Source organism: Rana temporaria, chromosome 10 (genome assembly GCF_905171775.1).
Source record: "Rana temporaria chromosome 10, aRanTem1.1, whole genome shotgun sequence".
Lineage (NCBI taxonomy): Eukaryota > Metazoa > Chordata > Amphibia > Anura > Ranidae > Rana > Rana temporaria.
The window spans coordinates 22,256,466-22,277,496 of record NC_053498.1 but is presented as its reverse complement, the minus strand read 5'-3'; the positions used below and the strand labels follow the sequence as shown (position 1 = coordinate 22,277,496).

General features: G+C 49.8%; 1 protein-coding gene across 1 annotated transcript; it reads right to left on the bottom strand.

The window, feature by feature from the left end:
- Positions 1-15,466: 15,466 nt before the first annotated feature.
- LOC120916426 lies at positions 15,467-20,873 on the bottom strand. Its single transcript, XM_040327390.1, has 2 exons — positions 19,760-20,873; positions 15,467-16,085 (listed from the first exon to the last, which is right to left on the bottom strand). Exons 1-2 carry the CDS (start codon positions 20,865-20,867, stop codon positions 15,490-15,492), a joined length of 1,704 nt encoding a protein of 567 aa, XP_040183324.1. The 5' UTR covers positions 20,868-20,873; the 3' UTR covers positions 15,467-15,489.
- Between the last annotated feature and the right edge of the window lie 158 nt (positions 20,874-21,031).

Genomic DNA, 21,031 nt, shown 5'->3' with positions numbered 1-21,031 from the left:
ATCACGTCGAGAAAAGCGTTGTTTTTTCCATGACATTAAAAACGGTCGTGTGTACGCGGCATTAGGAAATTTAATAGAATTTTAGTTTTTTAGACTCTTTTTAGACTCTTTTTTTTTTAAGAATAGTAGTAAGGCACTTGTTAAACTAGCACTCCTATGCAAGACACACTGGGATAGTGAAACACCGAGTTGCTTGTAAGTCTGATTTCCACACTTGCTTGCTGAAAACGTACATTGCGCAACATTTGGTCAGTGAGCAAGCAACACTTTGTCAGCAAGGCAGAGGCTCATAAAAGCAGGGGTGTGTTTTTACTGCCAACCTGTCACTGGTGAGTTCTTGCCAGCCACTAGTGTGACATGAGCCTCAAGTAGGCACTGGGCCTCATTCAGGAAGCTATGATAACACTTAGACCCCTTTCACACTGAGCCGCCCATAGCGTCGGCGGTAAAACGCCGCTATTTTTACCACCGACGATATGGACGAATTTGCGGCGCATTTCGGTCGCTAGCGGGGCGCTTTTAACCCTCGTTAGCGGCTGAGAAAGGGTTAAAACTGCCCGCAATGCGCTGCTGAAGCAGCGCATTGTAGGCGGTATAGCTGCGCTGTCCCATTTATTTCAATTGGCAGCAGCGGTGGAGGAGCGGTAAACACACCGCTCCTTCACCGCTCCAAAGATGCGGCTAGCAGGACTTTTTTTACCCTCCTGCTAGCGCAACGCTCCAGTGTGAAAGTCCTCGGGCTTTCACACTGAAGACAATGGAGCAGCTGTTTGAGTGCTGATTGCAGGCACTATTTTTAACGCTATAGCACCTGCAATACGCCCTCAGTGTGAAAGGGGTCTTATACACTATATTGCCAAAAGTATTGGGACACCTGCCTTTACACATGAACTTTAATGGCATCCCAGTTTTAGTCCGTAGGGTTCAATATTGAGTTGGCCCCGCCCTTTGCAGCTATAACAGCTTCAACTCCTCTGGGAAGGCCGTCCACAGGTGCTTAAAATAAAACACCCCCTTCAGTCCCACCCCCACCATAGGAGTCCAAGTGTCCATAGGATAGTAGGGGAGCATCGCACATTTCACGGGCCGCCACTGCTCCACAATGGCCGGCCTCTGACACCGAGAAGAAATTATGAAAAGACTCAGGCCTCGTACACACGGCCGAGGAACTCGACGTGCCAAACACATCGAGTTCCTCGGCCAGTTCAGCACTGAAGCCGCCGAGGAGCTCGGCAGACGAGAGCTCCCATAGAACAACGAGGAAATAGAGAACATGTTCTCTATTTCCTCGCCGAGCTCCTCGTCGGCTTCCTCGGCCGAAAGTGTACACACGACCAGTTTCCTCGGCAGAATTCAGCGAGAAACTCGGTCGGAAGCTGAATTCTGCCGAGGAAACTGGTCATGTGTACGGGGCCATAGTGCCAAAAAGAGGGAAAGCTCAGCGGCCAAGGGCTTGTGATTAGTGGGCTTCCAAAGACTCCAGCTTGTTTTTTGGAAGATGGGTTACACGGAGGTTGGGGTTTTGGGTGCATTACTATACAGTATACAGTATGTTTTTGCTGCTTTCTTATTTTGCCTACTAAGATAGGACTGCATGGTCTTGGCAGAAGCAGCGAAGTGGAAAGCAGAAGTGCAATTTTTGTTGTATAAATAGACCACACAGGTCCGGGCTCTGCTTCAGGGTGTCCAGGTTCTCCCCAAGACACAGGTTGTTTGCGTTCCTGCTTGTATTTTATTTGCCTTACTTTTTTATTTATTTCTCCAATGATTGTTTTCTCTTGCATAATAGTAGACACCCACATCTCACATACCCTGGAGTCTCCATCCATGCTGTTTACAGGGGGGGTGTTGCTAGAGTCTTAAAATACCTTGGGCACTCAAAAGCATCAATATTGAAATGTTGTGGGGCTTGCAGCACAAATGTAGTTTATGCCATCTCTTCCATTCCTCCGTTGTATTTATATGTGTTCTCTTCCCTTTCTTCAGCATTTTCCCTTTCTGCTGTACTTATTAACTACTTAAGCCCCGGACCATTTTGTTGCTAAATGCCCAGGCCAGGTTTTGCGATTCGGCACTGCGTTGCTTTAACAGACAATTGCGCGGTTGTGCGACATGGCTCCCAAACAAAATTGGCGTCCTTTTTTTCCCACAAATAGAGATTTATTTTGGTGGTATTTGATCACCTCTACGGTTTTTATTTTTTGCGCTATAAACAAAAATAGAGTGACAATTTTGAAAAAAATTCAATATTTTTTACTTTTTGCTATAATAAATATCCCCCAAAAACATATATAAAACATTTTTTTCCCCTCAGTTTAGGCCGATACGTATTCTACCTATTTTTGGTAAAAAAAATCGCAATAAGCGTTTATCGATTGGTTTGCGCAAAATTTATAGCGTTTACAAAATAGGGGATAGTTTTATTGCATTTTTTTTTTTTTTTTTTTTTACTACTAATGGCGGTGATCAGCGATTTTTTTTCGTGACTGCGACATTATGGCGGACACTTCGGACAATTTTGACATATTTTTGGGACCATTGTCATTTTCACATCAAAAAATGCATTTAAATTGCATTGTTTATTGTCAAAATGACAGTTGCAGTTTGGGAGTTAACCACAGGGGGTGCTGTAGGAGTTAGGGTTCACCTAGTGTGTGTTTACAACTGTAGGGGTGTGTGGCTGTAGGACTGACGTCATCGATCGAGTCTCCCTATAAAAGGGATCACTCGATCGATGCAGCCGCCACAGTGAAGCACGGGGAAGCCGTGTTTTTTTAAATGGTAGGGGTACAATGTACCCCGTTACCAATTCACATATGGGGGGCCAGGGATCTGTTAAAGGGGATTTTCAGATTCCGAAAAAGCCCCCCCACCCGCATACCCCCACAACCACCGGGCAAGGGTTGTGGAGATGAGGCCCTTGTCCCATCAACATGGTGACATCCTCCCCATGTTGAGGGCATGTGGCCTGGTACGGTTTAGGAGGGGGGCGCTCTGTCATCCCCCCTCTTTTCCTGCGGCCTGCCAGGTGGCGTGCTCGGATAAGGGTTTGGTATGGATTTTTGGGGGGACCACCACGCCATTTTTTTAATTTGGGCACAGGGTTCCCCTTAAAATCCATACCAGACCTGAAGGGTCTGGTATGGATTTTGAGGGGGACCCCTAAGCCATTTTTTTTTAAAAATTGGGTGCAGGGTTCCCCTTAATATTTCTACCAGACCCAAAGGGCCTGGTAATGGCCTGGGGGGGAACCCATGCCGTTTTTTTAAATGACTTTTATCTATATTGCCAGGACCCGACAATTCATTATAGCCTGCAAGTTTTGAATTACCTTTTTTCCTTTGGAAATGTCATTTTGTGCAGGGACTGTTCTAAGCACAGGAAACATGTGCCACTTTACATGCATACTATAGACACCCCCCAGGTACAAAATGTAAAGGAATATTTCACTTTTATTGTTTCACTTTAAGCATTATTAAAATCACTGCTCCTTTTTTTGCATTGATACATGTCCCCTGGGGCAGGACCCGGGTCCCCAAACACTTTTTAGGATAATAACTTGCATATTAACCTTTAAAATTAGCACTTTTAATTTCCCTTTTAAAGGGGGTTCCGCGGCTTTCGAATTTGCCACAAACACCCAAAATTGTTCGCTATTCAGCGAACAAGCGAACATCCGATGTTCGAGTCGAACTTGTGTTCATCTCTACTGTCAACTCACCAGGACAAAAGAACAAAAGTCCTCTCCTCTATTTTATGAAGAAGAGGAGGAGGAGGAGGGTTCTCTAGCCATGCCCTAGGTTGACAATGCTGTCCCTCTATAGATACAGTATGGTGCAAGAGGGTTTTCACCCTAGGACAGGGCAGCACTAGCTTTCTAGCAGGATCAACAGGTATTTGTTTTGATGAACATCCGCTGACACCCGATCTCGCCCGCCTCCGCATTCCTCCGATTCTGCAGACGGAGGAAAACCCTATTTTTCCTTCCGTCTGCGGATCGGATCGGATGAACACGGACAGACGGTCCATGTTCATGCGATCCCCCCATAGGGGAGAGCGGAGAAAAGACAGGGCGGTCCCTGCACTCAACGGAGCAATCCCGCTGAGCAAGTGGAGGTTCACGGGGTGGATTATTACTGATCCGCCCCGTGTGAAAGGGGCATAATAGTGCATTTTAGAGCACAACTGAAGCCATGAAGTCCAAGGAATTGTCTATAGTCCTCCGAGACAAGATTGTATGGAGGCACAGATCTGGGGAAGGGTACAGAAAATGTTCTGCTGCATTGAAGGTCCCTATGAGCACTGAGAGTTGACCCAGAACCAGATGGTCACTCTGACAGAGCTCCAGCATTTCTCTGTGGAGAGAGGAGGACCTTCCAGAAGAACAACCATCTCTTCAGCACTTCACCATTTAGGCCTGTATGGTAGAGTGGCCAGTGTTTCTCAAACTTTTTGGTTTAGAGCAGCACCAAAAAGATCTAAAAAATGTCACGGCACACCTGAAAAGATTTAACAATTTTTGTGGTGAAGAACTTATTTATTTGTACATATATATTTAATTTTAATGTGAAGAATGTGCCTGCTTTTGAAAGTAAATCAGATTGAAGCGCAGGGCCAGCGCTACCACTAGGCAAAGTAGGAAGCCGCCTAGGGCGCACTTCCACCTAGGGCACAACCTCTGTCCTGGGGAAGCTCCAGGCGTGTGTGAGCTTGAGCTGGCTCTCCTAAACGCTTGCCCCATTCAGTGTCGGGAACACATCCGTTGTGTGCCATCACCAATCCCCCATGTGTCCCGCTGAGCGCCCCACTGCGCTGTCACATCTCAGACAGTAATATCTCACAGCACCGCACCGAGACTCCTTTGCTCCAGCTTGTCCCTCTGGTGCAGCGCTGTGTGTCTGTGTGTGCAGCGGAGGGGAGGGGCGGGGCTCAGTGGAGATGGGAGCATTGGAGGTGCAGTTTCTGTTAGCTGATCTCCCGCCCGGCGGGGACACCATGGAGAGGGTGGATGGCGCTGGCCTGGCCCCAGTGGGGATAACATGGAGTGGGTGGATGGTGCTGGCCTGGACCTGGCCGAGACACAATGGAGCAGGTGGATGGCGCTGGCAAGGACTCAATTCTGCACACCCAGTGCTGAGGAGAGTCTTCATGATGGTCGATGAAGCCGCAAAGAGAAGAGGTAAGGAGGAGGACGGATCTGCACCGAGCTGTGTGGAAGGGGGGCTGGGGTGTGTGTGAGTAGTGCAGGAAGTAGGAGTCAGGTGGGTCTGTCTATGTGTCAGGTAGGTGGGTCAGTGTATGTCTCAGGTAGGTGTCAGGAAGGGGGGGTCAGTGTATCCGTCAGGTAGGCCAGTGTAATGATCAGGTGGGTCAGTGTAATGATCAGGTGGGTCAGCGTAGGTGTCAGGTAGGTCAGGTGGGTCAGTGTAATGTGAGTAGTGCAGGAAGTAGGCGTGAGATAGGTCAGTGTATGTGTCAGGTAGGTTAGTGTAGGTGTCAGGTAGGTCAGTGTAATGATCAGGTGGGTCAGGTAGGTCAGTGTAATGGTCAGGTAGGTCAGTGTAATGGTCAGTGTAGAGGTCAGGTAGGTCAGGTGGGTCAGTGTAATGTGAGTAGTGCAGGAAGTAGGAGTGAGGTAGGTCAGTGTATGTGTCAGGTAGGTTAGTGTAGGTGTCAGGTAGGTCAGTGTAATGATCAGGTGGGTCAGTGTAATGGTCAGGTAGGTCAGTGTAATGGTCAGTGTAGAGGTCAGGTAGGTCAGGTGGGTCAGTGTAATGTGAGTAGTGCAGGAAGTAGGAGTGAGGTGTGTCAGCGCATGTGTCGTGTAGGTTATTGTAATGGTCAGGTAGGTCAGTGTAGGGTTCAGGTGGGTCAGTGTAATGTGAGTAGTGCAGGAAGTAGGAATTGGGTAGATCAGTGCATGTGTCAGGTAGGGGTGTCAGGGGGTCAGTGTAGGGGTCAGATAGGTCACATGTGTTGCAGGGCCACGAGGTAATGTGCCACCCAAACAACCAGCAGCTCCTCCGGGGGTACTGCTACATGTATAATAAAACACTTTTAATGGTACCTTCAACAGGCCTAAATGGACCAATGTTCATTGTCCAGGTTTATATACTCTTTAACTGCTTGCCGACCGCCCACCGTCGTTTTACGGCGGCAAGTCGGCTCCCCTGCGCGAGAGCACGTAATATAACGTCGGCTCTCGTGCAGGCCACTGGGGGCGCGCGCCCCCCGCTCGCCCCCGACTCCCGCGCGCGTGCCCGGTAGGGCACGATCACCACCAGGCACACGCGATCGCTCGTTAAACACACAGCTCCCGGTCCTGTCAGGGGGAGAAATGCTGATCTTCTGTTCATACAATGTATGAACAGAAGATAGGTAATTTCCCCTAGTGAGGAAACCCCCCTACAGTTAGAACACACCCAGGGACATGCTTAACCCCTTCCCCGCCCCCTAGTGTTAACCGCTTCACTGCCAGTGGCATTTTTACAGTAATCAATGCATTTTTATAGCACTGATCGCTCTAAAAATGCCAATGGTCCCAAAAATGTGTCAAAAGTGTCCGAAGTGTCCGCCATAATGTCGCAGTACCGAAAAAAAAACGCTGATTGCCGCCATTACTAGTAAAAAAAATATTAATAAAAATGCCATAAAAATACCCCCTATTTTGTAAACTCTATGGGCCAGATTCACGAAGCAGATACGACGGTGTATCTCAGATACACCATCGTATCTCAGCTTTTTTCAGGTCCTATCTATGCGCCTGATTCATAGAACCAGTTACGCATAGATAGGGCTGAGATCCGACAGTGTTACACTGTGTTACACTGTCGGATCTTTTTTTTGATTTAAAAATGGCGCCGGGGGCGTTCCCGCTGATTTACACTGAATAATATGTAAATCAGCGAGATACGCGAAATTCACGACCGTACGCGGACCCGACGCAGTGTTCTTACGTCGTTTCCGTAGCGCGGTACCCGTCGTATACTTACCCCTGCTAAAAGCAGGGGTAAGTATTGTTAAGTATAGCCGTCGTTCCCGCGTCGAGTTTGAAATTTCCTACGTCGTTTGCGTACGCCGATTCACGAACACGCGCGTCGCAAGTCTAGCTCCCGTCGCAACCACTGACGTCCTATTGACGTCAGTGGGAGCAATGCACGCCGGGAAATTCCCCGGACGACGCATGCGTATTTAAATCGGCGCGGGAGCGCGCCTGATTTAAATATGACACTCCCCTAGCCGCGGAATTTGAATTCCGCTGGGGGATTTAGGATCCGCCGTCGCAAGTTTGGAGGTAAGTGGTTTGTGAATTAGCCACTTGCCTCCTAAACTTGCGGGAGCGGATCTTAATTCACGTAGAACGAGCGGATCTATTAGATCCGCTGCGCTACGTGAATCTGGCCCAAAGGGCCAGATTCACAGAAGAGATACGACAGCGTATCTCCTGATACGCCGTTGTATCTCTGTGATCCGCCCATCCTAACTATGCGGCTGATTCATAGAATCAGGTTATGCATAGATAGCCCTAAGATCCAACAGGTGTAATTGACTTACACCGTCGGATCTTAGGATGCAATTCTAGGCCGACCGCTAGGTGGAGATTCCATTGCGGTCGGCGTAGAATATGCAAATGACTAGTTACGGTGATCCACGAAGATCCGCGCGTTCATTGCAATCTCGTACGTCGTCTCTAGTCGGTTTTTTCAGTTGCAAAGTTACACCTGCTTTAACATGGTTTATCTTTAGAACAGCCATGTTAAAGTATGGCCGTCGTTCCAGCGTCGAATTTCTAATTTTTTTTTTTTTTGCGTAAGACGTCCGGGAATACGAAACGCTGTAACGCACGTCGCAGTTAAAAAAAAAACGTCGGGGCACCGTAATTTCGCGCAAAGCACGTCGGGAAATTTTAACACGGAGCATGCGATTTTTTTTTAACGAAAAATATGTAGAAGAATCGGCCTAAACTGAGGAAAAAAAATGTTTTTTTATATATTTTTGATGGATATTTATTACAGCAAAAAGTAAAAAATATTCATTTTTTTCAAAATTGTCGCTCTATTTTTGTTTATAGCGCAAAAAATAAAAACCGCAGAGGTGATCAAATACCACCAAAACAAAGCTCTATTTGTGGGGAAAAAAGGACGCCAATTTTGTTTGGGAGCCACGTTGCACGACCGCTCAATTGTCCGTTAAAGCGACGTAGTGCCGAATCGCAAAAAGTGCTCTGGTCTTTGGGCAGCAATATGGTCCGGGGGTTAAGTGGTTAATTAATTGAAATATAGTTTCTCTCAGTGCGCAAGCATGCATATAAAAAAAGGTTAACTTTGTAATTGTGTACATTGAAGCACCTGTTTATTTTTTATTGACAGATGAGGTGTATAGCTTCTCTTCTTTAGGTATTCCCCTAGAGACTTGTTGGTTGTAGAGATAAGGCTGTAGGGACTTTACTACAGTTGTGTTTTTTTTTTCCATACACAAAGAATATGTTTGTTTCTGCTGCCCCTGGCAAGGTGGAGCCTGAAACAGGATTTGTAGATGACTTTCCATGTAAAAAAAAATCCTGGTTTAGCTGGACTAGATTTGTTCAACTCATAGGTTAACTAACTAAAAACATGCCACAATAGTATGATACTACAAAATAATGTATTGTGTAAAATGTAACTTACTGAAAATATACTATACTTTCCCTTTAACCTTGATATTATCAAATTTATTTTTAGCCATGACTTGGCTTCCCCTTTTATTTATAGTAGAAAATTTCCACCGAAAATGCATTCATCTGTATAGATCCTACAGTTAAATCTGCACAAGTGCAAATTATTTTTTTCCTGGAAATTGTGGTTTATTGAGGTAGATTGACCTCTAGGAACAGATAGCTGCAGTTTGAACTCTTGCCTAGATTAGCTCCCTCAATGATTCCAGTTTCCAAGCTCTTCAGGCCTGAGACATGTCTCACTGATCGACGACAAAGTGCTCATACCAATACCTATGCCTGAATTACCCGCTGGAATGATCACTTGTCAAACAGTGAAATTATAATTCTGGAAGTGACCAGGCATGTACTGGCCATCGGGACATCCAAGAGTTTTCCTTTGGGCCGATAGCTCAGTGGGTCGGTCAGGTGCAGTCCTGGAGCCCCTCCTCTCTGACAGTGAGTGATCGCGATTTCGCTCCTGTCAGGAGCAACTGCTGTTACTTGCTGGAGTAAGTATTAGCCTTACTGCTCCCTCCAACCTGCAGGGGGAGATAGACAGCCATTTATAGATAAGGTACTAACCCCACCTTGTTCTTTTTTTTTAATAATTTTTTATCATTTAAAATACACCTAAGATAAAAATTATAGGGCCAGATTCACAAAAGGGATACGACGGCGTATATCCTGATACGCGGTCGTATCTCTCAGAGTATCTATGCGACTGATTCATAGAATCAGTTACGCATAGATATCCATAAGATCCGACAGGTCTAATTGTTTTACACTGTCGGATCTTAGGATGCAGTACCGCTGCCACCGCTGGGGGGAGTTCGCGTCGTAAACCAGCGTCGGGTATGCAAATTAGGAGTTACGGCGATCCACGACGGATTTTCGCGTTCGCTACGTCGCCGCTAGTCTAGTTTCCCGTCGCAAAGTTAGTCGTCTATTTGGGTGCCCTAACTTTAGTCAGCAAACGTATTGCTGTCTAAAGTATAGCCGTCGTTCCTGCGTCGAAATTTAAAAATGAACGCCGTTTGCGTAAGCCGTCCGGGAATATGGAATTACGCTACACGCGTCGCCGTTCGAAAAAATGACGTCACGGCGCGCAAAGCACGACGGGAATTGCGCAACTGAGCATGCGCAGTAGGTCCGGCGCGGGAGCGCGCATAATTTAAATGGCACACGCCCATTTGAATTGGCCCGCCTTGCGCCGGAGGCCGCCGGCGTAGTTTTCATCGCAAGTGCTCTGTGAATCAGGCACTTGCGATGAAAACTTGCGGCGGTGTAACGTATCTATGATACGTTACGCCGCCGCTCACCTAAGTGAATCTGGCCCATAGATCCTTCTATTGCTTTGTAGGTGTACAAACTTACAAAATCTGCAGGGGTCAAATAATAATTTTCCTCACTGTATTACATTTTGGGTTTTGGGTTTGGTTTGGGCCTACTTCCATCCCAAAGTGGTTCTGCTTTTCACCTTAATCAGGACATAATTCTACCATCTCTCTGTCTAGCTCCTGTACACCCTTATTGTTTATATCTCAGTCTCCAATATTGGATAGAATAATCTAAGGTGAACACATGGAGAGGAAGACATATTGTTTCAAGAGTGACCGTTAAAGGTCCAATTGGTGGTGGTCAAAGTTGATCGGGAGGGAGGCCTTAAGTCAGGGGTCCCAGATTCTAGAGGGAGAGATCCTTTCTAAGGGACACAGTGGATGGAAGTAAGGCAGCCGCGAGGAGCCAATAAGAGCCGAGAGGTGTATACGATTGTGATCTACTGAGACCCCGCAGAGGGTAATTTCTGCAGGCCCATATGACCTTGCTAAAATAGGAGGTCCAACTTGTCCGGTAAGGGTGTCCATACTTACTCTTTGTTCCAGTGTACTCTTTAAGGAGCGGCTTTCTCCTATCATCCCGGTGGTGGTGGATTCACCTATTTCAACATCATTTCCACGTCCGATTGCCTAATATTCACAGTTTTGTGGACTTTTATCTTCATCATTGGGACTTTCCTTTTATTTATTTAATTAATTAATTACTCTTTATATACATACTCACTTTTTTTATATTATTTATTCAATTGATTATGTATGTCTAATTTGCTTCACTAGATTGTTTAATTTTAGCGCGACCTTCTTTCCCCTTTTTTTCACATATTCTTTATACTTGAGTATCACATGTTTATAAGTGTTGCAGCTTTGTTTTCACCAACACTTTTCACTCAATTTATCTTTAGCGCAGTATAGTTCTCCTTTGTGAATACATGTCATAAATTTAAGCCAAAATGTATTCTGCTACATGTATGTCTTTGGGCCGCCAAGCCAATGGAAATATCACAAAAGGTCATTAAAGTGCATTCCCAGGCTTACAGTTGACTTCTTGATCACCACATCAGCTGTCCACATGATCTCTTAGCCCAAGAGATAAGTCATTTTATCCAGATCTGGGCAGGAGACCAGTGGCTTACTAAGCGTGGGGCGGCCGCCCCGGGTGCCACACACTGGGGGGGTGTCAGCCCCCCCCGCGACTGAAGCAGCGGGCGCCAGGCGGGCTTAAGCAGCGGGACATTTTAGCCGCTCAGGCTGGAGGATCCACAGTAAGTGTGGTGGAGGGGGGGTGTGTCACACACTGGGGGGTGTCAGGCCGGCGCTCCCCCCCCCACTGAAGCGGAGACAGTGGGCGCCAGGCGGCCTTAAGCAGCGGGACATTTTAGCGGCTCAGACTGGAGGATCCACAGTGAGTGTGGTGGTGGGGGGGGTGTCAGGCCGGCGCTCCCCCCCCACTGAAGCAGAGACAGCGGGCGCCGGGCAGGCTTAAGCAGCGGCACCGCGGTGGCAACACAACACACGTGGCGATGGAGAGCTTACCCTGTAGTGGCTTTGCAGGGGGGGATGTGCGAGGCACCCGAGTGACACCCGGGGACCCGCAATCGCAATGATCCCCCTTCTCCCATAGCTGGCTGCCGCGGCTCTGATCAGTCTCATAGTGAAGCCGCCTCCCCCTCCTGTTTACACTGGTGGAGGGGACCAGTCACCCCACCAGTGCTGTAGCACTGTGCATGTCCTGTAATGCGATGATCATGATCTGAGTGTACACATTGATCACCAGCCGGCTGCAGCGATCCGCTCTCCTCACCGACAACTAATGTGTGAGGAGGGCAGATCGCCTAGCAACCGGCTCTCTGTTTACAACACATGGCTGCTGTGATTGGACACGGTCGTCATGTGATCAGGAGGGCCAATCACAGAGCCCTCCTGCCGATCTGAGATGCGGCGTGTCCGGGTGACACGAGCGCATTAGGATCACGCCGCTGCACGTGCTCACGCGCGCGTGATCCCCCTCCTTCTGAGGGACCATCCTGAACGTCCACTCAGAAGGAGAGAGCACCCACCCGGCCGTACATATGCAGTGGCCGTGTGGGAAGTAGTTAACCCATGATGTTCTGGATGATTACATATTTATGATAAACACTCTCTATCAACCCAACCTGTATCGAGTGGAAAGTACTATTCTACCTCTCCTCTATAGCTATGGTCTATATAGAGTTATACTTCTAAGTTACACAATAAGACCATTCCACATTATACGGACCTCTGGCTGATATCATTCACATTTTCTGTTGCTTGTGCGCTGCTCTGATGGACATAGCTTCCTTTTTATTTTTGAATTATGTTCATTGGCCCAGATTCACAGAGAGCAAGGCGCACATTACTCCGCCATAGAGCAAACACTGTATGCTACGCCAATGCAGCGCAAAGAGGCAAACATTGCATTCAGCAAGCCAGTGCTCCCAACGCTGCGCCAGCGTGGCGTGGTTTTCGAAGGCGTACGCCGGCGTAGGTGGAAGTGGGTGTGACCCCATGCAAATGATGGGCCGAGCGCCAGACTGGTACGTATCACGAACTGCGCATGCGCCGTGACGTGGACGCATGCACAGCACACCCCCCTGCGCCTGCTCATAACCACGCTGGCACAACTGCCTAAGCTACGCCGGATCACTGCGTACGTCGTGAACAAAAAGTACGCCCAGCCAGACACACGTCCAACCCACAATACGCTGGCTTGTGCTCCCTGGTGCAGACCTAAGCATGTCTGTTGCTGGGTTGCACCTCCTTTATGGGGAATAACTTTACGCCGGACGTACAACTTACACGTATCTCGCGTAGCATGCGCCGGGAACACGCACGTTCGTGAATCGCCGTATTTCCCTCATTTGCATGTTTAAATGGCTAATCAATGGGAGCAGCACCATGCTCCCAGCCTAAATGTGCGCCCACCCTACGCTGGCGTAAGCAAGCTATGCCGGTGGGGTGTAGCCTGTTTTTAGGCGCATAAATTTGTGGGTCTGGTGCACAGATACGACGGCGCACATTTGCACTTACGTCGGCGTAACTTGTTATACGTCGGCGTAAGTGCTTTGTGAATCTGGGCCTATGTCTTTATGGGTGGAGCATCAACATTTGGGATATAAGCCACAGATCTGGAACCCGCAAGCCCTCTGTCCCTGAAGAAGATCTGCATTTTGTTTTTCGAAACACGTTGGACGTTCTGGGCTTTTCCTTTAATTTCTATTCCCAATATTTGTGTTTGTTGTGTATATTCCCATGTTCATGTTATATATTATCAATGTGCAATACATTTTTTAATACTTTTTTTACTATGAAACTGTTTGTAGCCCGGTTTAAAGTCCCAATTCATGTTCTGTGTCTATTTGGGAAGTCCATGCAGTCTACTCAACAGAAAATAGAAGTCTTGAAGGCATTTACTCTGTCTGATGAATTAAAGACGTATTCCAATGAATGATGAATTAAAGATGATTTTTTTTTTCCAAGTATGTCAGGATGGAGCCAGACCTTTCTGAAGATGTATAAATGATATACAAATTGAACACAGCCAATTGATATAAATAGATGGACACTTTTTGTACTAGTGCTTTGATTAGTCCCCAGGTTAGGTTTTTTCATCTAGCCATTTAACCGCTTAAGACCCGGACCATTAGGCAGGTAAAAAAACCTGGCCCCTTTTCTGCGATTCGGCACTGCGTCACTTTAACTGACAATTGCGCGTTTGTGCAACGTGGCTCCCAAACAAAATTGGCGTCCTTTTTTCCCCACAAATAGAGATTTCTTTTGGTGGTATTTGATTGTTTTTTTTTTGCGCTATAAACAAAAATAGAGCGACAATTTTGAAAAAATGTCATTATTTTTTACTTTTTGTTATAATAAATATCCACAAAAAATATATATAAAAAAAAATGTTTTCCTCAGTTTAGGCCGATACGTATTCTTCAACATATTTTTGGTAAAAAAAAAATCGCAATAAGCGTTCATTGATTGGTTTGCGCAGGAGTTAGAGCGTTTACAAAATAGGGGATAGTTTTATGGCATTTAATCGAACATACTACACCATCAGCCCTTTTGCACTGCTTCCCTTCTGGGCCATGACTATGGTATACCAGAATTCACCCTGACCGCTAAAGCCCCTTTACAGTTAATACCCCCACTTAACCTTTAATAAATAATGAGACCACTACTTAGTGTTGGAGTAAAAACTGGCCGTAGCAGCCTCCTTTATTTTAAATACTCTTTAAATAATCATAAATAACCAATAACAAAAACCAATAACACATAGAGAAAAAACACTTATTTCCTGAGATAATAACCTCTCTAACATGGTGCTGGACTTTGCAGGACCCATTAACCCTTAACTCGTTAACCTTTAAACTTTGTAACTATGTAACACTTTTTTGGCACTGCGGTGTCCTAACCTCTGGTCATAGGCCTCAAGCCGAAGCTGGCTCAAAGACGACCATTGACCGCAGTGCCCCCATTCACCAACCTTCCAGCTACATTAGTAGACTGGGAACTAGAAACCCCTTCAGGACCCCTCCCACCGCTGGGTACTGGCGTCCATCTTTGGGGTAATATCTTCTCCTGCAAAGTCCAAAAACACCCGCCACTGCCACGACAACGTGATCCATAAACCTGAAAGAAAAGAAAACACCAAAACAGCACCAAACCACATACCAATTTATCCATATACCATCAATACCGTAATCAATAAAACCCCAGAATAAAGGGAGGGTGGGTGGGAACTTCACTCCCCCACGCTGCCTCTGCCCGGGAAACTGAGAGTAAGAGATATCTGTGATCTCTCCTCCCCTGCTCTGCTCCTCCCCCCACAGCTACTAGGGTTTCTGTTAACCCTGTCATGGCCGGCCCTACACTGACTTCCAGTTGCTCCGGGCCTCACTTGACTATGGTATACCAGAATTCACCCTGACCGCTAAAGCCCCTTTACAGTTAATACCCCCACTTAACCTTTAATAAATAATGAGACCACTACTTAGTGTTGGAGTAAAAACTGGCCGTAGCAGCCTCCTTTATTTTAAATACTCTTTAAATAATCATAAATAACCAATAACAAAAACCAATAACACATAGAGAAAAAACACTTATTTCCTGAGATAATAACCTCTCTAACATGGTGCTGGACTTTGCAGGACCCATTAACCCTTAACTCGTTAACCTTTAAACTTTGTAACTATGTAACACTTTTTTGGCACTGCGGTGTCCTAACCTCTGGTCATAGGCCTCAAGCCGAAGCTGGCTCAAAGACGACCATTGACCGCAGTGCCCCCATTCACCAACCTTCCAGCTACATTAGTAGACTGGGAACTAGAAACCCCTTCAGGACCCCTCCCACCGCTGGGTACTGGCGTCCATCTTTGGGGTAATATCTTCTCCTGCAAAGTCCAAAAACACCCGCCACCAGCACCCAAAGGTAACCCCTTACCTATGGGAGCACCTCCACACCCTCATCGCTTGCTGTACCCCCTCCTCTAAACGCAACACCCACATATCAATCCCCACGTCCGTGAGGTGAACACCATCACTCCTGAGGTATCTCCATGTGTCCACTTCCAATTCGGGGTGCCGAACCACTAGCCCCCCGTTCCTGAGCACAAACCGCCCCACATTTCTGTTTATCTTCCTGCGCGCCCGATTCACCCCCTCTACCGACCTGGCCATCCTCCATGTTGACCTGGCCACCATGTCTGACCACACCACTATCGTATCCGGAAAGGACATCCGGATCCGCTGAAAGTCAAATTTAATGTCCCGTGCTATCTCCATCATCGATCTCACTCCAAGATCATTCCCCCCGGCGTGAATAACCAGAACCTCCGGTGGCCTGTCCAGCTGTGCAAATTTGTGCACCTCCGGCACCACCTTGCTCCATAACATCCCGGGGACCCCCAACCACCTTACACTCGCCTCCTGTCTCGATATTCCCAGCTGGCGACCGGTCGGGCGATCATCCGCCCGTCTGGCCCCCCGAACCACATAGGAGTGGCCCATTATCCAGACCAAAAGCGGTCCAGTACCTGAAAAACAGTAAACAAAAAAAAAAACACGTCACCAACATACCCACATAGAGATAACCCGCTTTTGAGTAATCCCTGTCACCCCCTTTGCCCCGTAACTCAAAACCCCACTCCCCAGACCTTCAACCCAAACTAGCCACCAGCTGCGGCCTAACATATAATTGAAACCGCCTGGATTCCCAACGCCCTATCCTCTTTATTGCCTCTTCACCCAGTCCATTCCTTGCCGCTTCCGTAGCTGCCCCGATCCTAAAGGAATGAGCCGAGAACTCCTTTGCCACCAGGCCCAATGCCCCCAGACACTTCCTAAACACTGCCACAAACTGATATCGTGACATCGGGGACCCATTTTCGTGTACCAAAAAGGCGCCCCCCACCCCCGGACGTATGTCCAGGTAGTCCCTTACCAGCCCGACCGGGCACAACTCCGACCCTTCAATTGGGAACACATGAACCGCCCTTCCCTTGCCACTCTGATCCGTTTTGGACCTTCTGAGCCACAACGTGACCCCCTCCGGGGTCCAACCGACATCCGCAACTCCCATGCCCCCCTGGACCAATTTCGACGGGCTCACCAGCTCGCCCACCCTAAAGGCCCCAAAAAATGCCAGCGCGAATGCCGCGCGGAACAATGTAACTCCAAACCTGGATGAACATATCGCCCCCACTTTAGCCAGGATTCCTCTCAAAACTTCGAAAGACACCGGGCGGCGAGCGTCAGGTCGCCGCCCCTGTTTCCTGTACCCTTTCAGAGCTTGTCGCACCCAGAAGTCCTTTGTAAGATCCGGCCACCCTTGCCATTTGAACAGAAATGCCAACCCGGCCAATTTCTTATCCAACGCCGGCGGCGACACTCCCGCTTCCATGTTTCTAGACAAAAAATACAGAACCAGTGTCCTCACCTCCGGTCCCGAAAGGTGAACCTCCGATTCCCTCACCAAATCGCTCCACTCCGACCATACCTTCTCATAGGCCGCCCAAGTACCCGCACTCAACGATTTCCTAATCCAGGTGGAGATTGTTCCAATGGAATCTGCCACAGCCACTCCGGACAAGGGACCCCCCGTTCCTCTGCCTCCGGCACCAGCTCCCGGAACCTGTCCCACTGAAACCGAGACAAAGCGTCAGCCACGACATTGTCCACACCCGGTAAGTGCACCGCATACACAAACACATTCAGCTGCATACAGCGCAGCACCAAGTGTCTCAGGAGACGAATCACTGGGGGAGAAGATGCGGTAACTCGATTGATCACCTGCACGACCCCCAAGTTATCCCCATGGAAGCGCACCTTCCGATCCCGGAAAGACGTGCCCCATAACTCAACCGCCAGCACCACTGGAAACAGCTCCAGCAGCACCAAATTCTTTGTAAAGCCCGCAGTCACCCAAGACTGCGGCCAAGAGCCAGCGCTCCACTGACCCTGAAAGAAGGCCCCAAAGCCCGCACCCCCGGCCGCATCTGTATACAGCTCCAGGTCAAAATTGCTGACCGGGCCGGACATCCACAAGGCCCTGCCGTTAAAACCCTCTAGAAAAGAGTGCCATACCCGCAGGTCCTCCCTATGCTCCTTCACGAGCCGCACATAGTGATTGGGCAACCTAACACCCGCAGTGCTAGCCGACAGCCGACGACAAAAAACCCTCCCCATCGGGATAATCCTGCAGGCAAAATTCAGCTTACCCAACAACGACTGCAAAGCCCGCAGCTGCACCTTATGCACTCCAATCATACCCCTGACCTCCGCCTTGAGGCCTTCTAGCTTATCCTGCGGCAAACGACATTCCATCTTCTCGGCGTCTATGACTATGCCCAGGAATTGAATGACAGACCTAGGACCTTCCGTCTTTTCGGGCGCCAAAGGCACCCCAAAACGTTCCGCTATGTGTTCTAGCGTAGATAACAAAACTGCACAAATCCGTGACCCCCCCGGTCCAATGCAGAGAAAGTCATCTAGATAGTGGATGACTGAATTCACTCCCGCCACGTCTCGCACCACCCATTCCAAAAAGGAACTGAATTGTTCGAACAACGCACAGGATACCGAGCAGCCCATGGGCAGACATTTGTCCACATAGAACTCCCCTCCCCAGTGACACCCCAACAGTCTGAAGCTGTCCGGGTGCACCGGCAACAGCCGGAAGGCCGCCTCGATGTCCGACTTGGCCATCAACGCCCCCCGACCGTATTTCTTGACCCATCCCACCGCCGCGTCAAACGATGTGTAGCACACCGAACAATCGCCCGCATCAATCGCATCATTTACCGACCCCCCTTTCGGAAATGAGAGGTGGTGAATGAGTCTGAACTTGTTTGGTTCCTTCTTCGGTACCACCCCCAACGGTGATACCACCAGACCCTCCAAAGGGGGGGATTCAAACGGGCCCCCCATGCGGCCTAGCCCCACTTCCTTCCGTAATTTCTCAGAAACCACTTCGGGGTGTTGGAGAGCCGAACGCAAATTCTTGGACAGCGGCGGAACCACCGTCAAGCTACAAGGAATACGGAACCCCACAGTAAAACCTTCCTCCAGGAGCTGAGCCGCCGCTCTGTCCGGATACCTACCGAGAAACGGCAGCATCCTTCTCACCATCACCGGGGTGCTCCCTCTTACCTGAAGAATCCCCGGGACGTCCCTTGCCCTGCTTGAAGCAGCGGGAAGAGGGGTGATTACCCCCACACCCGGAGCACTCATGCTTGTATCGGCACGACCCCCCAAACTTGCAGCTACCCTCGTTGAACTGCCAACAAACCCCTTTTTTCTTTCCGGCCGACTGTCCCAGGGAAGAGGCTCCGCCGGCCCCCCCCCTGAAAAAACGGCGCCGACGTCCTCGGAGCCGTCATAAGCCGCATCCAAAGGCTAATGTCCTTGGCGTCCCAACGAATTTCCGGCCTGATCGCCCGACGTTGCCTGAACTGTTCGTCATATCTAAGCCAACCTGTGCCCCCATAGCACCTGTAGGCCTCACTGATCGCCTCCTGGTAACTGAAGAGCGCCGAGCAGTGCTCGGGGTTCTTCTCGCCAATCACACTGGCCAAAATGGAATACGCCTGCGACCAGTTTGCAAACGTGCGAGGTATTAGCCTGTACCTCCTCTTCTCCTCATCTTCCTTCTTAGAATCCTCTGGTTTTACCCTGTCCAAATTGAATTTTTCCAGCGGTAACAGCGCGAATATCTCCACGTACTCGCTCTTCCAGATCTTTTCCCGTACCTCCTGTTTCAGATGCGACCCCAGCGGCGCATCGTAACAGGTGTAAACCTGTCCCCTAGCCTCATCCGCTAACCGTACTAAATCCCGTTTTTTTGAAGCGGCCCCCGCCGACTCGGCGGTAACCTCCGGCTGCACTGATGCCCCGGCCCCCAAGCCGCCCCCACTTGCCTCCTTTCCAGCTACCACCAACGGCGTAGTGGCAGCCGCCACCGCCGCCGCGGCCACCCCCGTAGCTCCCCCGACCGGCCCCCAAGCCGCCGCCGGGCTTGCGGGAGGTCTGTCCCCCCCTTTTAGCTGACTGACCAGAGCCTCTAACCCCGACAAAAACCTTTGCAAACCCACATCACCTCCAGCAATACCCACCTGTGCATCCGTAACCTGGGACGCCGGTGCAACAACCACATTCCTCTCAACCACATCAACACATTGCCTATTAGAAACATCAGTGTAAAATGACTTACCGGGCTGCGTGGAAGCAATCCCATCAGCCGACCGTCTCGAATCCCTCGTTGCTGGTATCGTCCTGGGCAAGACCTCGTCCTCAGATCCCGACCGCTCTCCCTCCGACCGATCCTCCTCCTCCGATGATGACCCACCGGGCGGCTCGGTCCCGGAGGCCGAAGGCCCAGGGCCGGATTCACTCCCCCTGCGGGCCCTGGACCCGTGCGGCGATTTTGCCGAAGCTTTCCTGCTTGGCGTAACCCTGTTGCTGCCGACGCGCTCCACCTCCTGCAAGTGGCTAGCCGAGGAAGCTGGGGGGCTAGCCACCGTGGCCTGCGATCCCACTCGCCGAGACCCCACCACCGGGCCCGTCACTGCCTGATCCACACGCCGGGCGGGCAAGGCCGCCGCATCTGAGCCCCCTGGCCGTCCCCCCCTTGCACCCACGCTACTCCTGGTGCCCCCGGCTGGGCCTTCCGACACAATACCCGCCGCCCGCTTCGCGGGGGGGCCCGAAGGGGCCCTGCTATGTCCACTATCCCCCCTCTGCCGTCCCGGGGATATACTGGGCGAATACCGGCGGGGGGGGCGGGACGAGCGCGTCCGCGAGGCCCCCCGGCCTGTGTGACTAGGCCCCGACGACGCTGCTCCCATGCCTGTGTGATCAGGCCCCGATGCGACCTGAATTGTGTCCCCGTGTGCCCGCACTGCTCCCCGGACTGACCGTTCAGGCCCCGACTCCGCCAGCACCACACCTGTGTGCTCCGGCCCCGATGCTGCTTGTCCGGTCTGGACGCGGCTAGGCCCCGACGCCATGCGCCCCATGTCCCCTCCATCCTGCGATAAAAGCGCCCCCAACTGCCTCTGCAGCCAGTCCTCACCCCGGATAGCCGCCTCCGCCCTCAATCTCCCGAATAAATCCTCGATCGCAGCCATCGCCGTGACAATTTGGGACAAGCGAAATCCCTGCAGGCTGAGCAGACACAGCAGCAACTTCACTCCCCCACCAACTTCACTCCCCCACGCTGCCTCTGCCCGGGAAACTGAGAGTAAGAGATATCTGTGATCTCTCCTCCCCTGCTCTGCTCCTCCCCCCACAGCTACTAGGGTTTCTGTTAACCCTGTCATGGCCGGCCCTACACTGACTTCCAGTTGCTCCGGGCCTCACTTCTTCACCCATAGCGAACACATTTTCCCCTTAGATTCCTGCTCGTTTTGTCTAGGGGAATCGGCTATTTGTTTTAAAATATGAGCAGTACTTACCCGTTTTCGAGATGCATCTTCTCCGCCGC

What these genes read in the sequence shown, in the direction of transcription:
- LOC120916426 (XM_040327390.1), bottom strand. Translation starts at nt 20,867, where the DNA reads ATGACAGGGTTAACAGAAACCCTAGTAGCTGTGGGGGGAGGAGCAGAG. An exon ending in GATTGCTTCCACGCAGCCCG is followed by an intron (nt 16,086 to 19,759) that starts GTAAGTCATTTT and finishes ACTGTTTTTCAG; the next exon opens with GTACTGGACCGCTTTTGGTC.